Genomic DNA, 13,445 nt, shown 5'->3' on the forward strand with positions numbered 1-13,445 from the left:
CTAACAGGCGAACCCATAGCGCAGCCAAATAGATACTTGTTACATCGTATTTGTCAACGAAACCCAGTAAAAACGGAAAATACTACAAGATAAAACTTGTAAAAAGGTTTGTTGGGTGGCCACGGTAGGGCGCGTTGCACTGTAATTGTTAATGAAAAATTTAGCACCCCCTCTTGCCAAACTAAAACAGGCCCTTGACTCCCCCCCCCCCCCCCCCCAAACTTCTTTTTTTTTTTTTTGCTTGCCTGGGCCACTCTTCATAAACAGTGACCGGTCCCCTAGTTTACCTTTCTGCAGTGCCAGCTCAAGAAGTTCTATTAGCAACTTCTGGGATGGGTCTGGGATGAACACCACGGGCTCAGTCCCATCACGGACGCGAGATTTCGTCATCAACTGGTACTTTTCCCCCGACTGGTATTACTATTTAAAGAATCTTTCCAGCGGCGGCTGGAAAGCTGGAATCTGGTTCCCCGTTCTCTGAAGCACGACCCGGGCCGCGAAAAGAATGGGAAGGAGTGCAAAAGTGAACCTTTCACTGAGGCGAGCTCATATTTTGAGTCATTGGAGGGCAACCTTACACAACAACTTTGTGATGGCTTTGAGCTAATTCGGTTCATGACCAAGCGAGAACTTTTGAACATGCTGAAAAGGTAAGTTGAAAATGATGGTGGAGAGTACTGGGATCGACGGATCACGTAAGTACATAACACGTTAGTCAAACGGTTGTCGCGAGCGTTTCTCATCAAGCTTGCATGCTTGCAACTTATTCACATCTCGGAGTAAGTTTAAATTCTACTTTTGAGTCAGTCAGCAATTACGTGATTTACAACTATGGAGGAAAGTAAAGAAGAAAATTCAGGCAAAACTCCACATACCGACGAGGTTAGTCCTTCGTTTCGATAAACCCATCACAACTTTAGCATTCGTCATTCACCCTGTAATAAAAACGCTTGCTCGTGCCAAACAGAGCGTGTGATCACATTTTTGGTTAGTAATGAAGCTCTTTTGAAACACAATCTTACGTAAATTACACCTCTTTGAACTCTGTAAGTAAGTCAGGGACGTGGTTCTGTTTTATTTCAGAGAAAAAAATTTGAAAGGGGATCATGCCTCTATGTGTCCTTGACAAAGGGTGAAGATTCCCCTGCAGTAATCTTTAAAAAATTGGAGTCATTTGGATTCAAGGTTAACAAGGAATCTAGCATTGCAATGGCTGAAAAGTTATGTTCATCAAACAGAATGGCTCTTATTGTTTTAGAAGACTGCGAGGAAAAGAAGTTCATTGAGACTATCAAGTAGGTTTTCTTTGCTACTATGGGGTGCATGTTATTAGAATTTACTAGCCAAACCCTAGCTATCATGCACACACATCCACCCAGTTCTGACAGTTAATCTTAAAAAAATTCCAGCTTAACATTTTGAGTAAAATCTGTATATGAAGTTTAGAGTGAGGTTCATTGGCCAATACCATTTAATCCTGTTTTTGGAACTGTAAATAGCTGCACTTTGGCATTTATTATAACCATCCTATCATTACATTTCTGTGTTCATAGATCACCTAAAGCTTGTAATGAGCACACACCCATTGTGTTCATTTCTTCTGGACCTCTTTCAGGTAAATGGCTTCTTTTCAAAAAAAAAAATTTAACAGTAGTTATTAGAGTCCCCTCTACTAACTATGATATCATCTACAGGTAAACACTTCTCTAGTAAAAATTCTGTTACCAAGAAATGAAAGGCAACCTTTAAAATCAACAATAAAAATAAAGACAAAAAGTAGCTGTTTGAACATTCTCAGCTTAATAATAATAATAATAATAATAATAATAATAATAATAATAATAATAATAATAATAATAAATAATAATAATAATAAAAAAACTTTATTTAAACTCGAATTTAGAGTAGCTTGACAAGCTAATATTTTCGAGAACAAAATATTTGATAAAGAAAAATAAAAATTGCTATATATATACATGTCACTTAGACCTGCAAAACGAGGAATTCTTATCCTTTAGGCCTTAGGGATTTTTAAATATATGACAATGTTATCCCTGGTGTAAGATTGTTCTCATCTCTGTGGAATCCCAAAAACTCCAAGGGTCACAAAACTTAGTTTGAGAAATTGAGGAGTTTGAGAAATCAGAGGTAAATTGCTGTGTTTGACTGAGGTAAGGGAAATAACATTTGGTTTGAGCAACTTTGAGAAGTAAAAAATTCAATAAATCAGGATTCCACTGTACTATTATTCAATGTCATGAAATTTAGTAATGCAGTTAATGCTCTCTGCACCATGGTTAATGATTTCCAGTAAAAGTTCACTATATATTCTAAAATTATAATTATATGATTTAGACATAGTGAGACACTTGATGCAAGAGCAATACATTGATGAGTTAGTGTTTAAGTGCCTAACATTGGAGTGTGATCTGGGAAGTGCAGTGAATCGTCTGATAACACAGCCTGGACAATTTGCTGGTATTTATCAAAACTTTTGAACATTTAATATTTATAAGGTGGCTCTAGATTTTTCTAACTTTGCTAAAAGCTGTTATCATTACATGCTATAATTCAATAAAAAAGGGGGTCTCACAGTGCTTACAGATTCAATTAAGGGTGTCCTTAACAGGTTATACTGTTGCTTTCATTGGTATCCTGACCTTTTCACCTGTGATTTTAATGGTATCATTTTTGTAGCATCAACTGACGAAGAGTGTTCGTATTGATCCATCAAAGTCCTGGAATCCATCATTTACCAGCCACCTTAAATGCTGCGTAAGCACGAGCCCAACAAATCTGAGAAGTGACTAAAAACACTTACTGGTATACAGGGTTTGCACAGTCTTGAAAAGTCCTTGAATTTTAGGGGGAGCCCTTGAAAAGTCCTTGAATTTGTGTGAAAGTCCTTGAAAAGTCCTTGAATTTTCTTCAACTTTGAATGTAGTGGGGTTGAAAGAGAATTGCTTTACATAGACTTTGGTCTTTTCCTGTGTAAAGCAGCTTCAAACACTGAAAAAAGCCGGGTGTAAAAGCAACTGATAGAGGGAAATTGAGAAGCAAAGTAATCCAACTGCGCACATGAGTTCAAATGTCAGTAAAACAAATTCACCAGAGGGTTTGTATAGAACTCTTTATTGTCCTGTGCATGCTGCATGCATTTTAGGCATTTAAAACCCTTTAAAGCCTGTTAGCTTGGACTGAGAGGGTGCATTAATGTACCATCTGTGAAATTCCATTCCTGGTAGGTGGTCCTAGAAAATTCAGTTTGGTCCTTGAAAAGTCCTTGAAAAATGGTTGCAATTTTTTGTATGAACCCTGGTATACTTAATTATCACCAAGCATGTGGTCAAAATAATGGGAAAAACTATTATCAACTATCATGGGGGATTTGAACAGGCTCAAGGTGAATAAAAGTTGATGATAGTCAATAAACGTGCAAGATGGTGGTAAAACTGAAGCATGAGTTTCTATTATAATGGACTATAATGTACTCATGTTTGACTATAGCGCTTGTACAACTGAAGTTAACTTTTCCGTGATTCATCGCTACATGAGATATGATGTTAAATCTGATATATAATAAACAACTTATTGTTCCATTACCATCTTGTTGTAGTTACTCCTAAGTCAAAGAGACCAGGAATTGTAAGAAAACGAAAACTTGATACAGGAAGGAACAAAGAGCCTTCAGGTAGAGATGATGCATAATTATGAATAATTAAGTTTCAATGTAATATTGGACAGTCAGACAGACAGAAATTTCCCCACACTTTTTTGTAAATATTAGATAATGCCTTACTCATACCAGAAAAGGAAAAAAATGGGGGTTTAATAGCTTCTCATCCTCTGAGGAGATCACCATTGATATGGTACCTCCTAGAAGTTGAACTTTGAGTTTTAAATTTTTTCTTCAGATACCGTGGCAAGTCCAACAGATTGGCAAAGTGCGCCGTCAACTGAAGGTTTACGTTTGATTCCACCGTTACTACATGGCTGTGACTATTCACAAAGTTCATACCACATGAATCAGTTCATGATGCCAATGCCACCTTTCCAGCGGCAAGGCTGTTATGAGCACAAGAGTGATCTCCCAGCAGAACAGATGCCTTATGGAGGGATATCTTACAGCTGCAATCACAATGCCCAGTTACAACCATGCCCTGAGCTTAACTTTCACTCTGATAGTGGGAAAAGTGATGTACAGGCGAAGAAAGAAGACAGTGTTCAGCAGTGCATTGTGTCAAAATATGCACAGATCAGTGAAGGTGATCAGTGCCGACCCTCAGTGATTGTCAAGACTGATAAAGAGCAGTCAGTAAACAGTGATCCAAAGGATAAGGACAAAACAGAGGAAACCAACAACAGTGGAGATTCCAAGGACAAAAACATTCAATCTGCTGAAAGAACAAAGGTTTCAAAGGCAAGAGTTGACAAGAGCACCCCTAAAAAGTCTGTTAATGTGCAGACTGCCTCACCAAAGTATGTACAAACTGTTTAGCAGGTAGACATGCTAGTTTTCAGAAAATGTAGGTGACTATTTAACCCGGGGGGGGGGGGGGGGGTACTCCCATATGTGGCCTATATAGGTATGTGCCGCCCGATAGGGTATGGTTTTTGAGGTTCTCGGTCCTTAAATAGGATATCATTTTTGCTCCTTTTGGCAATGTGTTCCCGGTGTGATCCTTAGATAGGGTACCTAAATTTTATTAGCTAAAATAAACGCCCAGCTAAACTAAAAAAAGGTTTCTTAAAACTGAATTTTCTGTTCAGGTATTAGTAAAGCGATTTTATAAAGATTTGTGTCTTGCCGTGCGCGGTTAGCCGTTATTTGGGTTGTCACGGAACGCTTCTCCTCCCCTTGAATAGGGTGTCATTTTTTGGTTTCGGGCCTTAAAAAGGGTATCAATTTCCATTTTCTTTAAATCCTTAATCCTTAAATAGGGTCAGGGTTTAAGAACCTTGGCGGCACACCCCTATCCGAAATTTATGGGAGTACCCCCCCCCCCGCCCCGGGCATTTCACCAATTTCTAGACAGAATTTGACATTTCAAAGCAATTTTACATTTAGAGTGTTTACACTATTTCATAGCTTGGTACACTATAGTATTTCATGGTTTCACTTTTTGCACGGTATAAACTGCTGCTGTGTCAAGTTGAAAACTTTTAAGATAGCACTCAAAAGCCCAATTTCAATATAATTTATTAAAATTCAGCCTAAAACAATAGACCTCAGTACGAGGATCCAGGGACTAAACTATAGTCAAGAGTTTGTGGGTTTATTCCCCAAAGCCTTGTAGTGATGTTTATTGTTTCAGGCTGAATTTTAAAATATCGAAATTGGGCTATGCCACCCATGGTTCAAACATTCAAGCAGCATGTGATATGAAATCATATGTGTATAACCACATGTAAAATAACCAGTCAGAGCATGTGCAGTTAAACTAAACTTAATTTAATTCAGCCATTTATTATTTTAATGCTGCCCAGTTTTCATCATAGAAATTTCTGCTACAGTCTAACGAGTTTTTTAAAATTTATTTACCAAAAGCTCAGCCAAAAAAGGTCATACCTCTGGACAGTCAAGAACCAAGCGGAAGAATACAGGTTCGACTTCCCTTGAGAGGAAAGTACAACACTTGGACAAGGAAAAGAAAAGGAGGTCAGTGCTACTTGTCACATGAACGGAGATATGGTTCAAACAAGTTGTGTCAATAACATTTTTTTTTTTCTAATACGAAATACCAAAATTTTTAAAGCAGAGTATGGGGCTTAACTGGAATTTCCAGATGGGTGGGGGGATTCAAACCAAAAAACCAATTTATATACCCACAGGGCTAACGAATCGACTAATTTTGAAAACTGTTTTTCAAATTTCAGGGCCCTCCAATAATCTAGCTTCGAATACAGCTGCCTCTCATCACACCTGGTACTACATGTATACATGTGTGAGTAGTGGGAGCAATGAGAGGTGGCTGTATTTGCAGGCTACCAATAAGCCAAACAAAAATAAAATCAGCACCCACATTTCCTCACCCATCCTCACCTCAAAAAAAAAAAATTAATAAACTAGGTTTATGGGCAACTTAATACAAAATAACTGTAAAGGTTATGTTACACGGGACAACTTGCAACGATTTTTCGCGCAACATTGTTGCGCGAAAAATCGTTCATCGTGTAACATGGTACTGGGGACGATTTTTTGCGCAACGTTTGACTCGGCAACAGGTTGCGAGTTTTTGAACCCAATTCAAAAACTCGCAATGTAAGATGACAAATATTTAGAAAGTTGACTCGTGTAACAGGGTCACCGTCGATTTTTCGCACAAAACCTTCCCAGAATTCTGTTCAACATGGCCTGGACGCGCACGCAAAATGTTGCGAGTTGGCGTTGCGCTAAAAATCGCCTCGTGTAACATGCATGTTGCCAAGTAGATTTTGTATGGTGTTGTGCGAAAAATTGACTCGTTTAACATACCACGAAAAGTTGACGCGGTGTTGCACGAAAAATCGTTGTTGCGAGTTGTCCCGTGTAACATTACCTTAACAGTACCTTAAAATTTTCAGAGAACGGATCACAAAATCATGGCACTGGCTGCGCCAACTTGTGCCCAACTGTGACACTTATGCAGACAAGGCCACTGTATTTGAGATGAGTGTTGCATATCTACACCACTGCTGGAAATACCATGGACCACTCTTAAAACAAATTAACAAGGTATATACCTTATATCAGCTACTATATTACACAATGTACATACTCACATTCAAGGAGTTGTTGTTTTCCTGGCAGAACATGGAATAAATCATCTAATGGGGGTAAAATACAAGTCACTTAATGTTATGAAAATGTGGTATAAGCTCCAGTGGTAGGGGACACTATGGTCTGATACAAATTTTTTCATATGTACTGGTACTACAGTGTATAAAGTGTATAAAACTAAAAATGTGGTTACAGGATCCTTGTTTATTTCTTATTTAAAAGAAAATGTTGCTTACTTGACACAGTTGTCACAAAATGCTCTAGCCTTTATCAACAGTCAAAGAAAAGAAAAAGGTAATGTTTCTAGGGCAAGAAAAAAAGGATTTGTGAATAGATATGATATTCCTGCATTGCCCATAGTTCTTCTGTACTGTGCTGTCTTTCTTCCTTTGTTTTGTTGTTTTAGATTTACAAGTTGTGTGACAATTGATGTCATTCACAGTTGACTTGGTACATTGTACATTACTACAATTTTCTCCCTTTTGTAACAGGATTTTGCATCCCTGAATCAAACTACTATTCCTCCAGAGGATATGGAGGATAATGTTACTGAAGTTCTTAAAAAGGAAAGTAAAGCATTTGGAAATACTAGACAGCAGTGAAGATCAAAAACAGTATTCACCAAAACATTCACAACTATGCCTTAATATACATACTTCAGATGCTTCAGGAAAGTTCTAACCAAATTACACAGTCATATCATTACAATAAGCAAAATGAAATAATATCATTGTTGTTTTAAGAAATGGAACAATTAATCCAAATGACAATGCTGACTAAGAACCAGTCAGGTTTACACGTACACATGTAATACTTGCAGGACTTCAACCCTCAAAGATGTCAAACTGTTGCTTTTTGTGGTTTAATAAGTTTGCTCTTTTTCCTTTTTTAATAAAAATATTTTTTGAATGTGTGATCAGTTGCACTTGGTTATCTTGCTTTCCATAATTATACAGCTGCAAAAAGATATTCATTGCGCTGAGGGATTAGGGAAATTGGATAAAAGCTGAGTTTAACTACTGAGTAAAATAAATATGAGTATTAATTTTTTACAAATCCATGCCTAGAGGTATTGAAACATTAGTGAACTTTGCACAATAGCACTCTGCATTTGCAAAGATTTCTGCTTAAAGTTAAGAAAAAACAGGTAGGGCTCGAAAGTTTCACTTTCAAAAAAATCAGGTTGTTTTTGGAGTTTGCAAGCCATAAACAAATTAACCCACTAGGAAACATTTGCAAAATATTTTTCCCTTTATTATCAGTGAAACAGGAAAAATTCTTGGTAAATGATTTAAATTCCAAGGAAAAGAGAATATGCCAACAGTAGGGGAAAAGATCATAATAATAGGTTGTTACATACACTCAGTATGCACCAGCAATATATTTGTACACTTGTTATTATAGTGAATCACTTACTGTCAAGTGAGTATTTTATTTATAATCACAATCAATCCTTCTCATGTTTTCATTCCAGTCTTTGTTTTCCTAAGCATTTTAACAATCATACAGTTTCCTCTTTTCTGTTTGATTTCATTATATCGATACCTGAATTCTTGACTCCAGACAGAAACTACATGAAAACCAGCTGATTGCTACGGAATTATGACACTTTCAGTTACCTAATTTATTCTACACTGTACATCTAAAGACGTTTCCCTTAAATTATGAATTATCTTGGGATCTTTTAGGGATTTTATTTTCCTCTCCATGTTAAAAATCAGTCTCTTACAGACTTAGTGGTAGTAGTAAAACAGTAAAGTAAAAATTAATTTATTTGTAGTGAAGGCCTACAGTAGAAGAAAATAGCTGCTAAAATAGTTGCTATTGCTGTTACCGGTACTTAATTTCCTAGTAAAAATAAATTTTACTAGCAAATATTTGCTGAGCCCAGACAGGAATTAATTTTTTTTGCAAAATAACTGCCTGGTCTGTACAATTGTATCAGTACATGTTAAATAATCAGAACTTTAAATTAGCCCTGATGTCTTTTGTGCCAGCATGCAAAATGCAGAATGAAAGGTATTTCAGACTCATTCTGCCATTTCAGTTTATCACAACAACAATTTCCATTTTGCTCGACATCAAACAATATAGTTACGGAAGACAGTCACCTAATGGTTTATGTTGAAACATGTGATGAGTCATGGCAATTCTTGTAATAATTCGTGAGTTCACATCATTTCCATGAAAGACTCCACAACAACAATAAAATTGTTCAATTTTAAATTTGTAATAAATATATCTGTTAAAATACTGTTTTGTGAACAGAAACTTGTGTTTATTAGTTATACATTTGAATATTTTTTACATGTACCTGTAATAAAGCTGAAGTTTAATTACCAGTATAATTTTAAAACAATATCTTTGCAGGAATAATCTGGTACACCCCTGTACATGCAAAGATGACATGTTCTGCCAAAATCTTCCAATTATTTTTAATGTCATTGCAAATGAGTGGTCACAAAATACAAAATATTTATTAAAATTGTAATAATTCTTAATGACAAGTGCACAATATAAATATATTCTATAACTATACATAAGATATACAATAAATGCATGAGCGACTATATTTAGAATTAAAAATATATTTCAGTAGCAATATTGTCTGAACAGTCTAAAATTCTACAAGTTATTTAAAAAGGAACCACATTTCTGGAGTTGGGTGGTGTAAAGGCATTTCATGATGTAATATAATTATACAAATTAAGAAAACGACTACAAATAAAGCACTTGGCATCTAATGCTGTTTTCTCTTTAGGACAATGAATCTCTGAGATCCAAGTAAGGAAGTTCCTGTTAATTCAAAATGAGAAGCAAAAAAGTGTGAATTGAGCAGCAGTAAATGGCACCAAACAAGATAATTGTGTTGTCAGAATAAACTGAAATGCACATATGTACATTATTACGTATCTTACCCCAGTTAACATCATTCTCTTTCCTTCCCTGAAAGCCCAGTCACTGAGATTCTTCTGTCGGAGCACATTTCCATCATCATCTGTAAAAACAGTGAAATATTATTCATCAGAGTAGTTTGCATTGATACATTTGTTTGCTACGCAATGGCATAGCAAACTTAAGGTATCACGGAAGGAAAATTGGCGTTTTCATTCCAAGTCAAATTGTGTGCAAACCATCAATGGTAACCCCTATAAAGTATATATTTTCTGAAAGCTTATTGAATAAAGATTGTAATTTTGGATTTTGTTTTGATTATATAGACCATAATAAGCAACTTTAGCATTTTGTTTGCAATTATGATGTTGCGCAAATTTAGGTTAATTTGAGAACACATTTACATGAGAGCCAAAACTTTTATTTGAAATTTAAACTACATATATTGGTCTAAAAACCGGTGTCTCAGATTTTTCTTTTCTTGCTCCATTAATTTTGTATGAATTTTTAAACTTGAAAATAGCGTTTTTTGGGCTTCTTTAGGATTAAAAATTCATAAAAAATTAAGGTCATTGCCCTGTATTGCATTGCGCATCCTTACTGCGCAGAATTTTACGCGTAATTAGCGCTCGCGAGCGCGTGCACATAAACAAAATGGCGGCTTTTTTCTATGCGGCATAGTCCGCGAGAGAAGTAAATTGTCTCTTTCTCCTAAACGAGCCTGGTGACCTATCATTTTTTTCTCATATTTTGGGTGTAGCGATCAAATTCTTTCTGTAAAATGAAAACAGATCAATTCTTGTGTTTGAAAAATAAATTATCGCTAAAAACGTGTACTTTGCTGGTACTCGCAGAGGAATTTTAAAGGAATTATATGGAATGTACAAGGTCTTCCTACTCCTAAACGAATCTGGTGACCCTCCTTTTTTATTTCAAAATTTAAGTTCCTTTAAAGTAATAAACTTGTAGGCGAAGTTTGGTTAAAAAATTGTGTTCAGTTCTATTTCAGGGCAATGACCTTAATGGAGCAAGAAAAGAAAAATCTGAGACACCGTTTTTTAGACCAATATATGCAGATCAAATTCCACATAAAACTTTTGGCTCTCATGTAAATGTGTTCTCAAATAAACCTTATGTTGCGCAACATCATAATTGCAAACAAAATGCTGACGTTGCTTATTATGGTCTATATGATGTTAAAAAAATCCACAATTACAATCTTTATTCAATAAGCTTTCAGAAAATATCTACTTTATAGGGCTTACCATTGATGGTTTGCACACAATTTGACTTGGAACGAAAACGCCAATTTTCCTTCCGTGATACCTTAAATAACACATACTTAAAGACTACAAAATTTGTAGGTTTTAAAAAATGTACAAGTGCTTATTTTTTTTAAACTGCACAAATCATGTGATTACTTATCAATAATAAAAAAGCACCAATTTCTTTCATGCTTTGATTATTCTTATGACAGATTCAAGTGTCAAGGTCTTTGAACTGTATTCAGGCTAAAAATAATATTTGCATCACATGCATTCTCTGTAAGACCTGAATGAAAAGTTTTTTACCATTAAAATTTGAAAAAATATTAACAAAGCAAAGGAAAAATCTCCAAAATTTTGCAGTGTTGTTCTACGTATAACTGTTGTCTTGATTTGAGAAACACAGTGCCATGTTTGTCTATGCCAAGAAAAAACTCCTTAACCTGCAGCAAATGATGCTTGCACCAGAATACCAAACCACTGATTAACTTAAATCTCGATTTTCTTACATGTAGTACAATTCTTAACCAATTGATTAAGTCAATGTTATCGATGATAACTAATATCAACACATAACAGTCAATGCCAGTTGATTGATAATGAAAGTTTATGACCAATCAATACAGGGAAAGACAAGCAGAATAGCTTTTTTAATACATGTACCTGAACTACTGTCCTGTTTAACCTCAGAATCAAATAAATGAAGAGCATCTGTGGCACATTGTTTAGCTTTTTGTTTAAATTCCTCCATGTTATTGTGAACTCTGAAAAGGAAATGTAAAGGGAAAGTTAAATAATTTCTTGCTGTGTAGCCTCGTACACAAATGGATTTCTGTCGTTGTTAGCTGCCAAAAATTCTCGTGAAAACAAGCAAGATGAGCACACTAAACCAGTCACAGCTAGCAGTAATACAGAAGTGAGTACCTTATAAAAGTCAAGGCAGTAGGCATGATGGGAAATTAGTTAGTGTACACGTAGGTTTTTACAAAATGCAGTGCAACTCAAAAATACTGCAGCATTATGTGTACTTTCACATTCTGACTGTTAAGATATTAATATGCAAAAAAATATTATTAATATTTAAAAATAACTTGTAAAAAGAAACACTTACACATTTACAGCCATTTCATTTGTGCCTCCCCAGGTGTCGACATTATAAAAGCAACTCTTCATAAATTTAAGGACTTGCCTAAAAAGAATATATTGAAGATTCATTACTGACAGGGTGTATTAATCCTATTAAAGCAAAGAACGTGTAGTCAGCTGCTGAACAAAATGTAATGATTCATTCAGCATGAAATGTCACGTTGGTTAATCTACAAATCTTTCTGACCTTTTTTTACTGTACCTTTGAAAAGCACATGCAGTAAAAGTGATCTAATGATGTTCTCAATTACCGGTATCTTAAAATTACTGGTAGACTTTTTATTTTTTTTATCAATTATTTGTCTGTTTCTTTTATTATTAAGGTGCACACTTTCTCTGGCACAATATTCATTGCAGTAGGTTTTGAACTAATAAGAATATAATGTACCGTAACTTACTTCTGTCAGTTAAGTTATTTTACAAAATTCTAGAATGCTAGCATATTAGAACAGTCATTCAACAAATAAAAATAAATTTAAACCTTGAATATCAGGAATTGCAAGCAAATTGCAGCTGAACTGCATTTAGTACTCACCATATATTGTTTTTACCTCTTTCCCATGTGGGAAAATGAACATCCAAGTTGAGTACACTAAGAAGATAAAAACATAATTAGATATGCAACCACTTTAGCCTGACAAGTCATTTTGCTCCCTTGTTTCTGCGTCTAATTTACCGTGCCAGAGAGACCTTGTTCATTCATTGTTTTATTTCCCCTAATCAGGATAAGCCCCTCATTCCTTACATGTGTAAGGAATGTGACTCTCACATTACCAAAACAAATTAAGATGCGTGATAAATCTTGCAATCATTTCAACTAACAGCTGCAGTTCTACCCAGGCGTCACAACAAAGGCAACAAAATAAAATATTCCACATAAAAATAACTGCCCTTGATAAAAGAAAACATTAAAAAGACTAAAGCACTAAACATACATGCATGTACATGTATCTTGTGATTATACATCTTACTAGCAACAAAATACAGGAAAAACAAGGAAAACTGACAGGGAACAAATTATACAAAATGTTCACATTCCTACCAAATGTCACAAACTGTAGGAAATATGGGCCTGTCAACATGCTATTTTCTCTATGCCTCTGAACACTGCTCAACAATGCATGTGATACACGTCAAACATAAATTGATCTTGCTCCAGCCACCTTAAGATAGATCATCTAGAATATATTTCCGACTGAGTAAATAGTCACTGGGTATATGTAAAGGAGGGAGTCAAAGTGATTAATGTTGAAGCAGTTGAGAATCAGGCTTAATGATCACTTTTTTGCAGAACTAACATTGTAATATTGCTTTGAATAAGCCATGCTTACCCATTAACAGGATGAACTTGTGGATGGAAGACTGCTGTAGTAAATTTC

At 35.4% G+C, this 13,445-nt stretch overlaps 2 protein-coding genes across 3 annotated transcripts in view; one reads left to right on the forward strand and one right to left on the reverse strand.

The window, feature by feature from the left end:
- Positions 1-535: 535 nt before the first annotated feature.
- On the forward strand, positions 536-7,676 carry LOC144639172 (uncharacterized). Of its 2 annotated transcripts, none has more exons than XM_078498452.1 (9): positions 536-650; positions 1,084-1,295; positions 1,554-1,615; positions 2,356-2,478; positions 3,617-3,691; positions 3,915-4,479; positions 5,549-5,659; positions 6,565-6,715; positions 7,252-7,676. In XM_078498452.1, the coding sequence occupies exons 2-9, from the start codon at positions 1,210-1,212 to the stop codon at positions 7,360-7,362; spliced, it is 1,284 nt and encodes a 427-aa protein (XP_078354578.1). In that variant the 5' UTR covers positions 536-650; positions 1,084-1,209; the 3' UTR covers positions 7,363-7,676. The 2 variants fall into 2 exon arrangements, with proteins under 2 accessions (XP_078354578.1, XP_078354568.1); XM_078498442.1 differs by lacking the exon at positions 536-650 and adding an exon at positions 709-882.
- A 476-nt stretch (positions 7,677-8,152) lies between these two features.
- The window catches only part of LOC144639666 (protein crossbronx homolog), a 13,313-nt gene continuing 8,020 nt past the window's right edge, over positions 8,153-13,445 (reverse strand). The window contains exons 4-9 of the mRNA XM_078498952.1: positions 13,398-13,445; positions 12,602-12,658; positions 12,032-12,109; positions 11,584-11,684; positions 9,679-9,758; positions 8,153-9,556 (exon numbers count right to left, since the gene is read on the reverse strand). The exon at positions 13,398-13,445 is cut by the window's right edge and continues 24 nt beyond it. Of these exons, the coding sequence (XP_078355078.1) occupies positions 9,518-9,556; positions 9,679-9,758; positions 11,584-11,684; positions 12,032-12,109; positions 12,602-12,658; positions 13,398-13,445 (403 nt within the window). The 3' untranslated portion in view covers positions 8,153-9,517. The remainder of the gene's footprint in view (positions 9,557-9,678; positions 9,759-11,583; positions 11,685-12,031; positions 12,110-12,601; positions 12,659-13,397) is intronic.

This window comes from Oculina patagonica, chromosome 2, assembly GCF_052425735.1.
Source record: "Oculina patagonica isolate OP01 chromosome 2, crgOcupat, whole genome shotgun sequence".
NCBI classification, from domain to species: domain Eukaryota; kingdom Metazoa; phylum Cnidaria; class Anthozoa; order Scleractinia; family Oculinidae; genus Oculina; species Oculina patagonica.

Bases quoted from the DNA above. Each gene is read 5' to 3' on its own strand.
- LOC144639172 (XM_078498442.1), top strand. From the start codon at position 832: ATGGAGGAAAGTAAAGAAGAAAATTCAGGCAAAACTCCACATACCGAC. The intron at 1,616-2,355 runs GTAAATGGCTTC...TATATGATTTAG, and splicing joins TTCTTCTGGACCTCTTTCAG to ACATAGTGAGACACTTGATG. The intron at 3,692-3,914 runs GTAGAGATGATG...TTTTTTCTTCAG, and splicing joins AAGGAACAAAGAGCCTTCAG to ATACCGTGGCAAGTCCAACA.